Source organism: Copadichromis virginalis, linkage group LG3 (assembly GCF_057382275.1).
Source record: "Copadichromis virginalis isolate Kocher_CV1m ecotype Utaka linkage group LG3, C_Virginalis_male_GT1.1, whole genome shotgun sequence".
In the NCBI taxonomy this organism is placed as follows: Eukaryota; Metazoa; Chordata; class Actinopteri; order Cichliformes; family Cichlidae; genus Copadichromis; species Copadichromis virginalis.
This window is the reverse complement of record NC_140620.1, coordinates 60581716-60600732: the sequence shown is the minus strand read 5'-3', so window position 1 is coordinate 60600732 and position 19017 is coordinate 60581716. Positions and strand designations below refer to the sequence as shown.

At 42.5% G+C, this 19017-nt stretch overlaps 1 protein-coding gene across 1 annotated transcript; it reads right to left on the bottom strand.

Annotated features, from left to right (window-relative positions):
• Positions 1–1092: 1092 nt before the first annotated feature.
• LOC146716426 (protein NLRC3-like) lies at positions 1093–17779 on the bottom strand. Its single transcript, XM_085452531.1, has 7 exons — positions 17485–17779; positions 14448–14583; positions 10696–10797; positions 9150–9226; positions 7218–9033; positions 5531–5707; positions 1093–1608 (listed from the first exon to the last, which is right to left on the bottom strand). Exons 2-7 carry the CDS (start codon positions 14555–14557, stop codon positions 1413–1415), a joined length of 2478 nt encoding a protein of 825 aa, XP_085308657.1. The 5' UTR covers positions 14558–14583; positions 17485–17779; the 3' UTR covers positions 1093–1412.
• Between the last annotated feature and the right edge of the window lie 1238 nt (positions 17780–19017).

The window sequence follows — 19017 nt, the reverse complement described above, 5'->3', positions numbered from 1 at the left end:
AGGATAAGCTGATGTTTAAAGGCATTTGAGTCTCGCTGTATGAGAGTCCAGTTATTACTCAATATTTATGGATGATGTTCTTTCAGTGTTGCACTTTGTAGACGCTCCCTGAGCCTCACAGCCAGCTGCACATGGACCAGCTGACATTACCCAGCATTAGAGGCAGCTGTAAAAAAATGGATTTTCCTATTTAAATGGTTTTAATTTGAATAAAGCGATGTTGATTCATTCAATCCTGAATCGATTTTTAATATAAATGTATTTTGCCAGAATCTCAGGTTAAAGCTCCCAAAAGTATTTCAACAACAAGCAAACAGATAAAACAGTAAATGAGAGCAGCTAAACACACAAAGATGGAAACACAGAGCGTGGATCGTTCACTCGACGGCACGTACACGGACACGCCGTCGGGGCTGACAGTGGACAGCTCACAGATCCTGAAGCTGCAGGTTTCATCTGCCTCCAACCAAAACTGACTGAACCAGCAGCAGAAGAAGATCCAAACTACGCTTTACGTTTGATGAACATCGTCATGAATTCTCTCTGACTTTGACGTTTACTTCCTGCACAGCTCTCTCTCTCTCAGTGTACTTCAAGAACAGTTTACCTTCAAAAATCTGTTTCCTGCATTATTCACTGCTTATTACGCACCAGTCTGCTGTTGTGTTCACTGCTGTCGGCCTCCCAAAACAAAGCCTCATTTCTGCTGTTCAATACTGAAGAAATGTAAACCTTTTAAAATGATGACAGATTACAAACTCTCAGCTGTGTCTGTAATCAAACCTCTGTAACTTTGCTTCACTTCAGCAGCATCAGCTCATGTTCACATGTTGATTCATGGTTTGCTTCAGTTTTTGATGGACTGCAGAATATTTTGAAGGTTATCTGCTATAAAAAGCCAGAACAGGAAAATCTGCTTCATGTGTTTCTGTTTGATCCTCAGTGACTTTGACACAAAGGCCTCTGCTGTGATGATCACACCTCTGATCAAGTCTCACAGTGTCAGCTTTGTTTTTATACATATGGATATGTGCTGATAAATGATCAGAGTTATAATATTTCCCACTGTCTGCTGTGTGCCGTGACCTTTGACCTGCTAAAGACAGTCAGCTGTGGATTATTCATTGTTGTGTCTGATACTTAGAACTGTGAGGAAGAACACTACACAGTTAATCAGGGTCCCCTCTCTCTGAATCAGGGAAGGTGGGCAGGCCGCATGTGGGCCACGGGCCATACGTTGAGTCTCACTGTTTGAAATGTGAACATTGTTCTGCTGCAGTCAATGGACTAAACCAGAGAAGAAGAAAACAGACTTTACCATGAAGATCCTCAGTGTGGATCAGTATAATATCAGCCTGATGTCTGCAGTTTAGTGTCAGCACAACTTTCACATCATATTCATCTCAGCACAACTAAAACATGCTGACTGACCTCAGAGTTTCAAGTCCACATCCTGGACTCTCCAGGAAACCACACAGATGCTTCACTCCTGAATCCTGCAGGTTGTTGTTCCTGCTCAGGTCCAGCTCTCTCAGATGGGAGGGGTTGGACTTCAGTGCTGCTGCCAGATAATCACAGCTGATCTCTGACAAACCACAGCTCATCAATCTGTATAAAGAATGAAAGATGTAAGTTTATTAGACAAAGTGTGAGCTTGAAATCATTCAGTGTTTCATCATCTGTTCAGAGCTGAAGAAGGTTCAGAATGTAGAAGTTTAGAAAATGGAAACTCCAAACAGCTGAAGCCAACAGGAAGCAGCTTCAAACAGGAAACTGTGCAGAGTTTCAGACTATATGTCCTGATGCAGCCAGTTGGATTTTGGAGATTTGAATCTCTGTTCTGTGACTAAGTCCTTGAATCATTTCTTCCAGTTGGTCCAACAAGACAGACTAAGTGTTGGACATGTGTTGTGGCTCCATTAGGGGAGCTTCTAAATGTGATGTGATGGCCCCTCTGGGTCTGTCAGGTCACAGCACTGGAGAGAGCTCAAACTGGGCACACAGTTGTTCCAGTCTGGACCAAAGACTCTATACTGGGACTGAGGGACTGCTTTGACTGCACCCACTGGGACTTTTTAAAGGCTCATGTTCTCACTTAGATCATCGATTTCTACTTACATTTCTTTCTGGGGAAAATGGGGATTACTTTGGAAACAGGAAGTATTTTCCCCAATAAGCAGCCCAGGATTAGTAAATCACTCCAACATGTTCTCAGGCAGAAGAAGCTGTCTTGTTATGAGGGAGAGAAGAAAAAGATTGAGGCACAGAAACTTGTTGAAAGAGAGATAAAGCAGCTAAAATCAGGTGTAAAAGTAAAGCAGAGGATGAGCTGAATAAAGGACACTCAAGGCTGGCTTGGAAAGGAATGAAGTCCATGGTGGGGATGCAGAACAAGGAGCAAAGATGAATGTGATGCTGAATCAGCAGAAGACTTGGACTCATTTGATTCCAGCTTTGATATCATTGATTTCAATGAAGAGCTTTGTGATTGTAGCAAAGGGCTGGTAGCTCTGAGAGTCCCACTGATGAGGTGTTTGTGTGGAAATCTCTTAGTGGGACCAAAGAGAGAAAAAGCCCTGGTCCTGATGCTGTGGGAGGGAAATGATTGAAGTGTGCTGTGAGGAACTGACTGGGAGATTTTCACACATTTTCCAGTCCTCCTTGGAACAACAGGAAGTTCCCAGCATATGGAAACAAAGGTTAAGTGTCCTATGGCACTCAGTGATGATGGTGCTGTGGCCCCACCACCTCCACCTCTTTGTAAAGGAACTAACTGTCATCTGAAGCTTCAAATGGAACTAAGACTTCCTCCACTAGGTGGCAGTGTCTGATGAGAAAGTGTTAGTGGAGCTGGCCTGGAGTCAGAAACAGGAAGATGCAGGATTTGGGCTGAAATGGGGAAAAGTGGTTCGCACTAGTGCCTTAAAGCAAGAAGGTTGTAGGTTGAAGCTTGTTGGCCTTTCTGTGGAGGTTGGATGTTCTCCCACAGTCCAATGAAATGCTGCTTAGGTTCATTGGTGCTTCTAAATTGGCTGTAGGTGTGGATGTGAGAGAGTGCTTCTCTGTCTCTCTCTGTTGGCCCTGTGATGGACTGCTCACCTGTGCAGGTGGACCACGCCTCTTGCCCTATGACAGCTAGGGCACAGGCTGCAGCCCTGTGAGCCTAAGCTGAATAAACAGTTAGCAAAAATGATCCATAGATGGCCTGAAATCCCCCAGTTAGCAGTTTGGTAGATAGCTATGACATGCTAATCCCATCCAGCAGCTGTATTCTACCTGTAAGCTGATCCCTGCTGAGCCAAAGCACTTTTTCATATACAAATTACAACCTTTAATAGAAACCTATTGGTCAGCATCTTATTAGCCTGCTGTTAGCTTCATTCCACAGAAAACTGAGAGAAACTAACAGAGTTGATAAAGAATAAAGAGAAATGTGCTGATTTACAGCCTTTGAAGTGCTTCAGATGATCTCTGTCCACTTCTGTCCACTCATTCATTCATGTAAGCTTTCTAATGCAGCTTTGATCTTCACAGTCTGCTTCATGAAACTCATTCTAACCCTGAATGTCAGAGTGTTCCTCCTTCTCTTTCCCATCATTCATGCTGGCAGTGGAGGAGATTTGGATGTTGGACTGTGTTTTGGATGATGTGTGTATGTTTGTGTTGGACTGCTGTCTGTAAAGCAAACGCACATTTTGCTTTGGATTTCAGTGTCAGACAGACTTTAAGGTGGAATGAAGAGTTGGAGAGTTTCACAGTGAATTATCCAGTGGAGGATTTTTCTTCTTCTTTGAAGGTTTGAAATGTGAACATTGTTCTGCTGCAGTCAATGGACTAAACCAGAGAAGAAGAAAACAGACTTTACCATGAAGATCCTCAGTGTGGATCAGTATAATATCAGCCTGATGTCTGCAGTTTAGTGTCAGCACAACTTTCACATCATATTCATCTCAGCACAACTAAAACATGCTGACTGACCTCAGAGTTTCAAGTCCACATCCTGGACTCTCCAGGAAACCACACAGATGCTTCACTCCTGAATCCTGCAGCTTGTGGTTGCAGCTCAGGTGCAGCTCTCTCAGATGGGAGGGGTTGGACTTCAGTGCTGCTGCCAGATAATCACAGCTGATCTCTGACAAACCACAGCGATACAATCTGTATAAAGAATGAAAGATGTAAGTTTATTAGACAAAGTGTGAGCTTGAAATCATTCAGTGTTTCATCATCTGTTCAGAGCTGAAGAAGGTTCAGAATGTAGAAGTTTAGAAAATGGAAACTCCAAACAGCTGAAGCCAACAGGAAGCAGCTTCAAACAAACACAACAAGAGAAAAAACTCTGAATGTTTCACATTAAAGTCGTACATTTCTCATAAAAACAGGACAAAGACTTGAAAAAGTCGTGTTTTTCCTTCCAGGAACCACAAGGCTTCACTTTTAAAGGTGAAGTGTGAAAGAAATGGACATATTTGAAGTCCAACACCTTTTTCCAGTCACATTATTAAAGCAGACAAACTACAAGCTCATTTTCATTCCAACAAGTCATCTTCTGACCTGGACTAACAACACTGGTCTCTATGTGCAGCTGGCTGTGAGACCAGTGCTCAGGGAGCGTCTACAAAGTGCAACACTGAAAGAACATCACACACTCATTTGCTTCCATCATCCAACCTGAAGAGGAAACAGAGACGGTACCCTTCAAAGTAAAAGCTGCTCCTTTTGGACACAGTATCAAAGAAAGTCTACAGTATAACATAGAAAAGACAGAACAAAGTTTTGGTTGTTTTAAATTGTGCAGAAATGAAACTACACTAAGCTCAATTATGTGACAGACATTTCATCCCATGTCAGTTTGGCCTCATCCTGGGCCGGATTATCCAGCACACACTCTGACCACAGGTCCATGTTGAGCAGGATGAGCTGCTGGCTAATCTGGAGGCTGTAGCAGCAGCTCACAGTCACAGTGGATTTCCACTCATGAAAAAGCTCTGGCTGCTTCATTTCTCATCTCATATCAGAGACTTTAATGCTTCACTGAAGCTGTACTGTGATGCTTCCATATCCCAGTGAGGCCTCCATAATGATTTCAGCTGTTCTGTACACACACTGTGTGCCCTGTATGGCTCAAAGTCTCTGCAGCCTGTTTTTATCTGCTATCATCAGATCTTCATCATCCTCATTCACATCCCTCACACACTCTACAGCCTCATCAGCACTGACTTCATCTTCACTGACTGATGGAGCACAACATGAACCTGTGGAGGCTGAAACACTGTCCTGTCAAACATCTCCCCGTCACCACTCCACTTCTGTCAGCCTTTAAATGAACCCTGCTCAAGTCTGTCACTTCTGTTTGGAGCCAAAAGGAAAAACTGTTGTTCAGTCGTTTGGAAAGACAACATTTCTGAAAGCACTCAAACTTCTTCACATTTGTCTTCAGACACATCCTGAACATTTAGGAACTGAAGAAAGTTTCAAACATCAAAGACCTGAAATATAGAAAAACAACAACAGCCGCAGTCAGTGAACTCACCTCAGAGTCTCCAGTCGACAGTTTGGACTCTCCAGTCCAGCACACAGAAGCTTCACACCTGAATCCTGGAGGCCATCATTCCAACTGATGTCCAGCTGTGTCAGATGGGAGGGGTTGGACTTCAGAGCTGAGGCCACAACTTCACAGTGAGACTCTGAGAGTCGACACTGAGTCAGTCTGTGATGATAGAAAATATAAAATGTGTTATTATAAAAGCAGAAAATCTGCATTATAAACACAGACTGAATGTATATGAAGACAAAACAGAGTGAGGTCATAATCTGATGAATCTGCTCTTCACATCTGTGCTTCAGCTCCTCTTACTGTGTTTGACATGACACAACGATTGAGTCTCTCTCAGACCTGCAGACTTTTAATGAGAATCTTTGTTTGGCTTTAATCTGCAGATGAAGGAGGAAGATGGTGTCACATTTAGGCTTCCATAATGTCCACAGTCTGTCACTGAGATCTGATCCAGAGTCAGAGTGAAGACACACATTTGGACTGTTTCCTGTTTTGACTCCAGAACATTTTGAATGAGTTCAGCTCAGTGAAGAGTTCCAGCTGGAAAGATGATCTCTGTTTGCTACCTGCTGTCAGGTACGACTGTTCACGTCCACACGCAGGAAAAACCTGCTGACTGTTACCAAACGGAGCAGAAAACTCATCACTGGACAATAATGATGAATGAACTCAGAGCTGCTGATATCAGATCTGATTTCAGGGGAACTAAACACAGAAATGATTGGCTCATTTTAGCTTTCTGAGCCATTATCTGCTGCTGTGTCGCTAGTTGGCAGAAAATGATTTGTATTCCTGTTCAGGGCTTCAGTGTTTATGAGTCCAGATCCAGGTGACAGCAAGTCAAAATGATGTTACCTGTCTGTGTCCAGCAGCAGCCTGTATTCACTTTGAATATTGTTATAACCTGACATGGATCAGTTTGTCTTTGATTGGTTTGTAAATGTCACTGTTTCCATTGGACCTGAGTGACGTACAAAGACAGAGAGGGAGAGAAAGGAGAGAGAGGATGGAGACAGCAAAGAGAGAGCAAACACAAACAGGTGAGAGTGGACAGGTGACCAAGGTCAGCAACCAATCAGAGAGCTTCTGTTTGACCCACAGTCACTGATGATGACTGCACATAACCAAGCAGTGTGTTACTCTGATATCAAATATGGATCCTGCTCTTATAATAATGATCATCAGATGATATTATTGTGTTATTTTGTAGCTGAATACGATGTTTGTGTGATTATCAGTGAAAGAAGCAGTGAGGAGGATGGAGAGAGAGAGAGGACAGAGGCTGAAGTTAGAAACACTAAAAGGATTTTTCATGGATTTCATGGATGATTTGAGTGATTTCCAGCAGGACACTTAAACATGTCAGTGGACGTCCTAAAGAACATATTCACTGATATGAAACGTGTCATTGAACAGGATTAATATCAGTGGAAACATGGTGGAAACAGCTGTGACTGCATGGATGTGACACACTTCAAATCTGTTCTCCACTCTTGGATTTGGGATCCATGGAGCTGCTGCTGAGTCTGTACAATAAAGGAATGGTGTGGAAGGTTGCAGCGTACGGACACAAACACTTTCTGCTTACAATCTGATTTTATTTTCAACATTAAACTACTAACCTACACTGATCAATGATGTTAATGATCACATCTGGACTCACCCAGCCTTTCTGCAGTTCCTCACAGCTGGAATCAGTCTCTGTCGTCCCCGCTCTGATGTTTTGTACTTCTGCAGGTCCAACTCATCCAGAACCTCCTCTGACATCTGCAGCATGAAGGCCAGAGCTGAGCACTGGATCTCAGAGAGTAACTTCTCTGACTTCAGGAACTCTTGGATCTCCTGAAATAATGAGAGGTGGTTCATCTCCATCAGACAGTGGAAGATGTTGATGCTTCTGTCAGGAGAGATTTCATCACTGTTCATCTCCTTCAGGTTGTTGATGACTCTCTGGATGGTTCCTGGACTGATCTCTGTCTGACCCAGCAGACCTACTAAGAGTCTCTGGTTGGACTCCAGACAGAGGCCATGAAGGAAGCGAACAAACAGGTCCAGGTGGCCGTTTTTACTCTGGAGGGATTTCTCCATGACTCTCCTCAGAAATACATCAAGTGATTGGAGATCTTTGTTATCAAAAAGACTGAAAATCATCTTGGTGAAAGATTCTGATTTTAGAAACATCTTCAGCACCTTTGTCTTCCTGTTGGTGAAACAGTGGAACATGTAGACAGCAGCCAGAAACTCCTGAATGCTCAGATGAACAAAGCAGTAGACTGGTTTCTGGAAGATCACACACTCTCTTTTGAAGATCTCTGTACAAACTCCTGAGTACACCGAGGCCTCTGTCACATCCAGACCACACTGCTCCAGGTCTTCTTGGTAGAACATGATGTTTCCTTTCTCCAGATGTTCAAACGCCAGCCTCCCCAGCTTCAGAAGAACTTCCCTGTCAGCCTCCGTCAGCTCCTGTGGACTCGTCTCACGTCCCTCATGGTACTTGTTCTTCTTCCTCTTTGTCTGAACCAGCAGGAAGTGTGAGTACATGTCAGTCAGGGTCTTGGGCAGCTCTCCTCTCTGCTCTGTAGTCAACATGTGCTCCAGAACTGTAGCAGTGATCCAGCAGAAGACTGGGATACTACACATGATGTGGAGGCTCCTGGATGTCTTCATGTGGGAGATGATTCTGCTGGACAGCTCTTCATCACTGAATCTCCTCCTGAAGTACTCCTCCTTCTGGGCGTCAGTGAAGCCTCGTACTTCTGTTAGCCTGTCAACACATGTAGGAGGGATCTGATTGGCCGCTGCGGGTCGGGAAGTTATCCAGACGAGAGCCGAGGGAAGCAGATTCCCCTGGATGAGGTTTGTCAGCAGCTGGCTGACTGATGACTTCTGTGTGACATCAGACAGCAGCTTCCTGTTGGTGAAATCCAATGAAAGTCTGCTTTCATCCAGGCCGTCAAAGATGAACAAAAGCTGAGAGACAGCCAGCTTCTCTGCTGTGACCTTCTGTAATGTTGGATGGAAAACATGGAGCAGCTCCAGAAGACTGTACTGCTCATCTCTGATCAGGTTCAGCTCCCTGAATGAAAGCAGAACCACCACACTGACATGTTGGTTCTCCAAGCCCTCTGCCCAGTCCAGAGTGAACTTCTGCACTGAGAAGGTTTTTCCAACACCAGCCACGCCGTTGGTCAGAACCACTCTGATGGGTCTCTGTTGGTCAGGTAAGGCTTTAAAGATGTCCTGGCACCTGATTGGAGCGTCATGGAGGGCGTCCATCTTGGAAGCTGTCTCCAGCTGCCTCACCTCATGTTGGGTATGAACCTCTTCACTCTGTTCCTCTGTGATGTAGAGCTCAGTGTAGATGGTGTTGAGGAGGGTTCTACTTCCTGTTTCATCACTTCCTTCAGTCACACGTTCACATCTCCTCCTCAGACTGATCTTATGTTCATCTAAAACCTCCTGCAGACCAACATCTGCTGAAAGAAAGAAAAACAATGAGACTAAAGAGAAAGAAAACTCTTCAATGTCTGAACAACACAAGAAGTCCAGTTTTCAGAAATGAGTCCATCAGCAGACAGATGTTCAGTCTTACTTTGTACACAGCTGCTCTGACTGGCTGTCTGCAGTCCAGCTCTGCTTCTGGATCTTTCTCCACACTGTGCAGAAGCTCTGATGGTGACACAGAAAAGTCACAGTGGAGATACTTCTGTCCACCTTTGATTAGACTCATTATAAAAAGGAAAACAAAGTTTGAACACAGTCATGTTTCCAGTTCACTGACTTACATTTATTCCATGGACACTCACTCTAACCTGAAGCACAGCTACAACCCAACATTGTTGAGGCCTCATCTCCTCCTTTCCTGACTGTAGAGGTTAAATATGCAACAACCAACAAATAAAAGAATTTGGTTCATTTCAAAGAAATTCACACGGTGACCAAGTAAAGTAACCGTAGTAAAGGAGACAACATCCCGTTGATGGTGGGATTATTTGAAAGATTTGCTTTAGTCACGTCACCAAATGCAGTTGAACCACCCGTGGATCCATGTTTGACCATTCTACCACTCTGAGCTCTGCTTTTGAATCATTTTATTATTATCATCATTCATTTATTCATTCTTTGGAGGGGGGCTATTTCCTAATGCCGCCCTAATAAGCTGATGTTCAAGGGGAAATATAACAGAAACTCTTTCAGTGTTATTCATTAATAAATTAACAGATAAACTGTGAAGAAGAAAAAACTGAGATTTAAAGGAGAGAGTGAGAAACTTGATCATCATCCTCATAATACATGTTTATCAGTATCTGCTGTGACCATACTGCAGTAATAACTACAAGTCTACATTTCTGTGACTGTTGATCAATCACAGCAGGAATCTGAGCTCATCTCTGCACACAGAGCAGCTTCAGCTCTGGGATAAACTGCTCGCTTCACGTCCTTCTCAGCTCACAGACACTCATCCTGATATTTTCCTTTAACATTTGATGGTATAATTCATCTGAGTTTACACTTTATCTGCATAAATACAGAAAAACAGACCCAAACACCAGAAACCATCAGTTTCACCATGTAGAATATATTGTTGTTTCCTTGCTTTTAATTCAGAGAAAAACTCTGATTTGGATTTTCTCTGTTCTCTTTGCCACAGCCCATCCCAGCAGCAGCTGAAGCAGCTGACTGTCACAACACTGAATAACACTTTAGGAGGAATTTCAGAGGTCAGTAAAGCTCCAGTTTCAACATCAGTTAATTAATCATAGTTCATCATAAATGTGAACCTGGCTGGCACACATGTTAATGTTAGCCATTTAAATATTAGCAGTTAGCTGAGGCCACAAGAAGAAGAGGCCCTAGAAGAACAATGGATGATAAGATTCGATTTTCAAGACTAGGCAGAGACGTGTTTTCCTTACCTAACCTAACCTACAGTTATGTTTCCTTATTTCTGCTGTTTGCATGTTCACAGCTGAAATAAAGCTGCCTCTTTGACTTCATCCTGTTGTGTTTGGGTCCAATCCTGCCTGCCACACAGCGCTACAGGACAAAGTCTAAGATTTTTATCTTTTTAATGAATCTTTGGTCATATTTATCCAGGAAAACACAAACATGTAAAGGAGTCATCACAGTTCTCTGACCTCGTTGGTCCAGGTTCAGCACTGAAGTCTGGAGGGTGACCTTTGGACCGGTCACTCCTTACAGACGGACAGCTGGATCCTGCAGACTGTGACCTCTGACCTCTGCAGACACAAACATGTTTTATTCAATGATCAATTCTCTGATAAAGTGATTGAAGCAGCTGTGATCACACAGACTGCAGATAATGCAGCTGTTTCCTGTCAGTAACAGTCCTCTTAGATTAGAGTTCAGCTTTTTACAGGAAAACAAATGTCCCTGAATGCAACAGTGAGACACAGGCTGCCTGTGTGGCTGTGATAGCTGCCGTTAGGAGCGCTCATGTGTTTGCAGTTAGACGAGGAGATGTTACCATCATGGACACGTTAACAAATCCTGCAGCATCACGTGGCACAAACACTTTGTGTTCCTGTCATCTGCAAGCAACAGGAAGTTCATTAATAAAGGCGGGATGGAGACGTGCCTGTGATGGTTCTCCTTCATCCAGCTGTTACACACATCTGGGCTCACACGACGAGCCTTTGTCTAATACAGCAGCTGCTCTCTGAACACTTTTCTGAAGAGGAGCTGCACAAACTTTTGTTTGCTTTCTAGAGCAGCGTATCAAAGTCAAACTACCCACTGCTAGCAGCTGTTTCTATCATAGTTTAGGATCCAGATGTGTGAGGTCTAGATTTACACCTCTGATTAAAATACATAGTTAAAAACAGCCAATTGAGTCCAAATGTGTCTTAAACCAGATAAACTGACAGTTACAGCTGAGCCTGTGTGTCCTTGGAGACACTGCTCTGCTACAGAGATGCATTTTAGAAACCAGGAAACATCAAAATCATTTAAATCAGAGAGTTCATGTTACTAACAGCTCACCTCTCTGCAGCAGAGACTTTAAAATCAATGATAAAATCTTACGCCTAAATTAACTTTACTGTTAACCAGTTTTCATGTTTCTGTAATCCACCAGTGTGCTCATGCTTTTTTAAGTGAAAACATATTTTTAATGATCAAATATAATTATGTTTGTTATTTGTGGATTTTAAATGTCCTTGACAGAGACAGATGATGATCATTATCCTGCACTGTGCTCTCAGGTTTGGTCGAGCTAGCACAAAGAATGGCTATGTTGAACTTCCTCCTGGGATCTACACTAAGAAGTGAGTCCAACATTAGCAGGGTCTCTTTCCTTTATCTGGATTCACTTTAGCATTCACAGTCACGTGAAGCTTGTTATTAACTCGATAAGTCAACCCAGGGTTTCAGCTGAGCGCTCACATGAAACACATGGTGTTGGCAGCATCTGATCAATCATATTCATGGAGACGTGTATCAGCAACAGAGCAGCTGAGTTTGCAGAAGGAAGTCAAACTAAACCACAGGAACAATATGAGGAGATTACACACATAATAAAATACTAGCAGTAACACAGCTGCTGCAGACAAATCAGTCGTGTGATCGTGTGTGAGAGGAGAAGGACTGTAAAGGAGTTTGGTGTTAAAAGCTCTGTATGAATGTGGGAGACTTTGAAGGGCTTTAAAAAGGCCAATATAAAATAAAAGGCAGCAAAACTGCTGAGTGTGAAAGTCACCAGACTTATCAGAGCTCTGTGATTAAGACCTGTAAGAACACCTGTTTGTACTTGTTGGCATTATATCAAACACACACGTATATTAAGCCTTTGTTTGAACTCTGGTTGAATTTGTTACTTTCAGACTGTGAAACATCACAGAGGCTGCAGCTGCAGATCTTTTATTCACCTGGAAATTTACTTTAAATGTTAGATGGAAAATGTGTTGCTCAGTTTCACGAAAGTAAGAACAAGAATCCATAAACCTTCATAAAGACAAACATCTCCCAGAACATTGAGCTGCTGAAGTGTCACTGAAGGGAAAAACTATTTGTCCTCCTCCATCCAGCAACACCTGAAACACCTGAGTGGAAGCTCCTCCCTACACTGTGTTTGAAGCAAAGCACAAAGGAGACACCTGCTGGAGCAGCTGGAGTCCTACAGACACTCAGCCTCTTCACTACACAAACACCTCCTACAACATCCACTCTTTCCACTCTGACTGCTGTGTTTGTGGAAACACTCCAACACACACCGCTTCACATACCAACATAGAAATGTGTGTGAAAAAGAGCTGAGCTGATATTAAACATGAGGATTTATTCAAAAATACAGAGTCAGCCTTTAAAGTTTATACCGATATCCTTTGACTCGTTGCTCTTTAAGGAAACACAGCTGGGTTCAGGTCCAGGAGATTCTGGCCTCTTATTGATCCTAAAAGAAAAACAATTGTCGCGTATTATTGAGGATGAGAACAAAACAACGAAGGTCCAGAAGAATTAGGTCAAACGATGATTTTAATGAACACATGCGTAGGGAGATGAACACCGTTACACAATCAGCGTCAATCTCCGCCCAAAAGCACACAAGCAGTTGCTTTTATAACATCAGGGTATTATTACGCCCCCTCTTGCATCAGAACAGATACTTGCATGAGTTAAAAACACAAATGTTCTGTTGACAACTTTTGACACAGTTTGAAAAGAACATCGTCTCCACGCCAGGTGCTTCCTGTAGCTCGTCTTGCTTTCACTTATCCCTGGAACATCAGACGCACGTCCTGCAACAAACTATCACTTATGCAGGCACAAAATGCAGTTACAAGCAAAATATGTCTGAACTCTAACCTAGAATATAAGTCTACCTACGGTGTGTGTGTGTGTGTGTGTGTGTGTGTGTGTGTGTGTGTGTGTGTGTGTGTGTGTGTGTGTGTGTGGATGTCTCGACCTCAATTGCACTCTGTCTCACCTCTCGCCTACTAAAGCTCACACCCAGACTCTCATATGTGTAACAATTTAACTGAAACTATATGTGTAATATATTGAATAAATGCTTTAATCAAATGCCACTACTCAAAGCTCAATAAAAAGGATATAAACGAATAAAAGATAATAATGAATACTTGTATCATGTGTGTTTTGTAAGCGTGTAGGCAATCCTTCCATACCTCTAAGTCACTTTGCACAATAGATCGGCATCGCGACATCGCGCCAGACGAAGCTTCTGACCATCAATTATCAGACTGAGCTTAAACTCTTTAAAAGCACAAACTGCAAGATGTGTATAAAAATAGTTATAACTGCACCTGGAATAAAGGTTAATATAGGATTATGATAACACCTGTAAAACAAGTTTTAACGTAATACCAACAGCATCAATAAATGCTTTGATGAAATGATGATTAATGCAATGGTAATGATAATGGTTATGACAGTAACAGTAACATATCTCCCTGATCTCCACACAATAAATGTAACAGCTTCATGAGACAGGAAGGAAAAAATGGAAATGTTAAATTAAAGACATGATGAACAATCTGAAACTCATAAAAATAATGTACTTACTCTTTGTCACATAACAGTCTTTTGTTAAAGTTTACAATAATACCCTTTGACATGTTGCTCTTTAAAACACACTTTTACTCCCTGACCTTTGACCCAGTGTGACATGTTGACTCACTACCTCAGACAGCTTAAAATAGTCTTTTTGTTTTTTGGTGCTGCCTAAAAGAACCGTAAATATCTGTCCTATATACAGTTATGTTCATATATTTTTGTACTACATCAGGAAACTCAAAAACATAGTTTGTAATATTTTAATCCTTATTTTTAAAACTGTTTTTGTCATTTTTCTTCTCCCATTGCATCAAAAATCATTATTTACACTGAATAAATGAGTCAGCAGCTCTCTTACATTGTTGCTGCAGGTTCATTACTGAAGTCTGGAGGGTTTCCTTTGGACCAGTCACTCCTCACAGACACACAGCTGGATGCTGCAGATCCTGCTCCATCCTCTTCCTCCATCTTCTTGATGTCAGGGTGGAGTTAGTCTGAGAGGCAAACACACACACTCAGAGGTGCTGTTGTACTGGAAGCATCACACTGACGGGTTTCTAAAGTTCTCATTGATCATTTCATGGAGTTTCTGTGGTAAACAGTGTCCTGTGACGTATGTGTTATGGTGAGGGTCATGAGGGCTAACCAGCCCCACTCCTTCCTCCTCATATTTCAGCCTGAAGCACAATAACAGCCTAAACCTAACCCGGGCCCTGTTTCAGGAAGCCGGTTTAGAAAACTCAGAGTGAAAAACGATACTCAGGGTTGAGTAACCCCGAACTGTCCAACTCGGAATATTCGGTTTCAGAAAGGCTGATAACAAGTAGTTCAATCAACGCGGAGTTGCTTTAACCCCAAGTGAAGCGCGCGCACGAGGATACATAAAGCCCTGATTAGTGGAGCACAGATTAAGCGAGTCACCATGGAGACGGAGGGAAAGAAGGCGCGGTCAATGTATTTTACAGCGCTTGAGGCCGAAATTCTGATGGCAGCATATGCCGATAACATGCAAATTTTGCAGAAAAAAGTAACACAGCCTCAGCTGCAAAATAAAGGGAGCATGCATGGCAAAACATAGCCGACAGAGTCAATGCGTGAGTGTTAATTTAAACATTGATCTAGGGATTTCCACCCATTTAACATGTTATTTATTATATTTCATTTTTTATTTTATACATTTTATTTTGTGATGTGATGTGAGCGCAGGTGCAACCCAACAGGCCCCAAACGTTCCTGGCAGCAAGTAAAAATGAAATATAAAAATATAGTCCAAACAGGTAAGGTGTAATTGTATTATGAGCCATAGTGCTTGGACTGTTTGTCCGATGTAAATCAATTGCAGTTAGAGGCTACATTAATTTTCTTTCTGTAAGCACTTATTGAAATTATCTGAGCACATTACAAGTACATATTTGCTTTCTCTGTATGCTCATATGTGACCCGTTATGGCCACTAGAAAAAAAAGCGGAGGCCCGAAAAACAGGTGGGGGTCCTCCACCACCACCACTCACAGAGCCTGGCCACTTGGCTTCCACATTTGTGATAATGTTGGCAGCATCACATATGATCTTCACAGTGCAGAGAACACAAATTAGCATCCATTACTATAATGGAATGATTTGTTAGTTTGAAATGCTACAGGGAACTATGTACCTGTACATTAATGCTGTGGAACGACTTCCTGTTCACATAGTCTCCTTCATTTACTGAAGGAGCAATGATTGGAATGTGAGTGCCATCTATACAGCCAATCACGCCTGGGAACCGTGAAAATAAATGTAAAATTTAAGTAGTAGTTCAAGTATCACCACATCATGAATTAAGTTTTGTTCATCCTGCTACCTGCAATTTTGTGGCATCCCTCTTTGATAAATCTTGTGGGTCTATGACGGGGGAACACCACAAACGAGTACAGGAGACGTTTCAGTGCAACTGTAACATTCCTGACTGCCCGACAGATGGTAGCCTTGGAAACGTGCTCAGCGTCACCAATATTATACAGAAAGCTCCCGTTTGCAAAAAACCGAAGTGCAATACAAATAATATGTACAGAACTGAGAGAATGTCCACGATGTGTCACATGAGCAATATTAGGCCTGAGGATGTTATTCAAATAACTTATAGATTGTGCTGAGAAACGGTAACGTTCACACAGGAAATCATCATGAAATGATAAAATGTCCGAACGCGCTCTAATCACTCTCTCCCGGCGGAGAGCTCTGCGGAGAATTTGGGCTTCAACATCTACTGGCTCTTCAAGGAAGGAGCACGCCATGTCTGACACTAGTGATGGGCAGATGAAGCCCCATGAAGCACTGGAGCTTTTCATCCAATTGGTTCACCCCAACGCGAAGCTTCATGAAGCTTCATTTGCTCTAGCAGGACACCTACTGGACGTAAAAATAATAGCTGGCATGAATTTGAAGAGTGTGGCATTTTGCACACAGCCTGTAAATGTCAACAACAAAAGGAGTGTGTAAAACATGTATATTGTAGTGATGGCAGTATACTGTGTATATTTATGCTGGCAGTATGGAAAATGATTATTTGCGGCAAAGTTCGAACCGCTTCATGAACCAGTCACGTGGTACAGCCGGGCAGCGAGGCTTCGGACGTCATCATTTTCAGCTCCTCCCATAAATGAAGCAAGCCTCGATACGCGCTTCGCGGAAACGCCCCCTCCATTACTCGACACACGCTCCGAAGCCTCGATACAGAACGTCCCATCACTATCTGACACTTCCTACAGTCAGGTTTCCGACACAGAGGCGGAGAACGTCAGGGTTAGTTGAAGTAAACCTGCTAGGGGGCAGGTTAGCTTCACGGAGTGTGTCGTCATAGTAACTCACTCAGGATTAATCTAAACTCGCTTTGTGAAACCGAAAACCCAGAGTTTTCGTTAACTCAGGGTATACTTACTCAGAGTTTGCACTAAACCGGCTTCCTGAAACAGGGCCCTGAACCCTGAACAAACCCACCTGTTCTCTGATTGGATTGTTAAATTTGTGATTGACATGACATTGGCCAATCAAATGAAAGGCAGAAAAATAGGGACGTACTTGTAACTTGAAACTTGAGTGCAGAGTTTCACACGTATTGCTTGGCTAAGTCCACACACAAATCTTTTTTCCACCTACAAATCCTGATTTACAAGTACAAAATATTTATGACCACAATTTGAGCCCATACAGCCACAGACTGACGGAGGCAGGAGAAGCTGCCTACAGACATCAGTCAGTGGATCCACAGTAACATCGAGTTCAGCTGCTGATCATCAACTGTTTCTGTCTCGTTCCCAGACTCTGATCTCACATAAAACGAAGCAGATTTATGCTGAAACTAAGCTGCACACAGCTGATGTCAGCCAGGAAAACAGTACAGACTGCTAACGTTACCTTAACATGGAGACGATCAACTGCGCCACAACATTCACGAAAGCGACGGAAGGAAACGCCCAGAGAGGCGTTTGAGGGACGGTCAGAGTCAGGAACCTCAGAAACTCATCAGGCTGGAGTTTAAGTTTTAATCTGTAGTCTCACACACATGTGCAGAGCACTTTTTTGTTTTGGTTCACATTGATTGATATTCTGCTGCAAACAACTAATGAGGACATTTTCTAAAAGCTTTGAGTGTCCATCAGGATCCTGTAGAAACAGCTTCTGGCTGCAGCTGCTGTGGAGCTCCACAGTAACCGGAAACACGTAACTTCAGTTAAATCGACTTTGACAGCGAAAACTAAATTGCGTTTTTGTTACTATTGATGCTGCTGAGAAATAAAAATGGTTTTAAGTTTTTTTTTAACACTCTGGGTTTGTTCATAAAAATTCCCCTAAATTGTTCGTGGCCAAAAGTGACACTTGCTGTTTCGCTGATTCATTTATTTTTTTTACAGTACATCGCGTTGTGCGTTCTGATTGCTGTAGACCATTGTCAATCAATCTAGTCCAGTGTCTCCTGTACAGGAGCGGTCCCTAATAGGCCCACGGACCGGTCCGTGAGTCTTTTGGTACCGTTCCGCGAGAGTTGATCCTCCGGTGTGAAATGTATGGTTGTAGTTGTGTCTTATTTTGAAAGAACTATTTACGCGTTACCATAGTGACCAGAGAGCATTAAAAAGCAGAGAGGAGGATGTCACTGTCATTGTTGTTGGCGCACAGCTCAAGTCACGTTTATTATTATATTTACAAAATACCACAGTTTCTTTTTTTTATTCTTTTGTTGTATTTATCCGCGACACCTTAAAGGTCGTTCCCTGAAAATATTGTCTGACATTAAAGTGGTCTGTGGTGCAAAAAGGTTGGGGACTCCTGCTGTACAGTACAGAATGCGTTTAGCTTGTCGAATTTACATAAATCTTCGATCGCTAGCAGTGTAACTCTGAAGTGCTGCACTGTGTGTTTGTACGTTTTCTCCCAAACAAACACAACAATGCCGACGAAACGTTTTGCACCCTCAAATGCACCTTCAGGTTTCATTCCATGATACTGGACTTATGTTTCTACGAAGGTTTGAACTCTAAGAGTGTTTAACATGATAGTGATTTATTGATTCTAACCCTAAATCTATCCAGTAATGTCTGCACATATTTTCAGTACTGATTTTAAAGTGTTTTAATCCTTCTGTCACTCAGGGAACCCAATAAGGATTCAAATACTTCAAAAGTCAACCAATGACATTGATGTGTAAGACTATTTAATAATTATTTATTGTTTATATTTCATTTATTCATTCATTCTTTGCACTGTGATTTAACCCATCTTTGTGTAAAGCAGGGGTGTCAAACTCCAGGCCTTGAGAGCCAGCGTCCTGAAGCTTTTAAATGTATCTCTGCTGCAACACACCTGAATAAAATTATTAGGTCATTAGCATGACTCTACCCTACTCAAGTACATTTAAATAAATGTAAGTACATACCACCAGGTAGCTCC

Coding starts and splice junctions, on each gene's coding strand:
- LOC146716426 (XM_085452531.1), bottom strand. CDS start 14,557: ATGGAGGAAGAGGATGGAGCAGGATCTGCAGCATCCAGCTGTGTGTCT. Junction 5,708..7,217: donor AGGAACTGCAGAAAGGCTGG/GTGAGTCCAGAT, acceptor CTATCATCACAG/ACTGACTCAGTGTCGACTCT. Junction 1,609..5,530: donor TGTCGACTGGAGACTCTGAG/GTGAGTTCACTG, acceptor TTCTTTATACAG/ATTGATGAGCTGTGGTTTGT.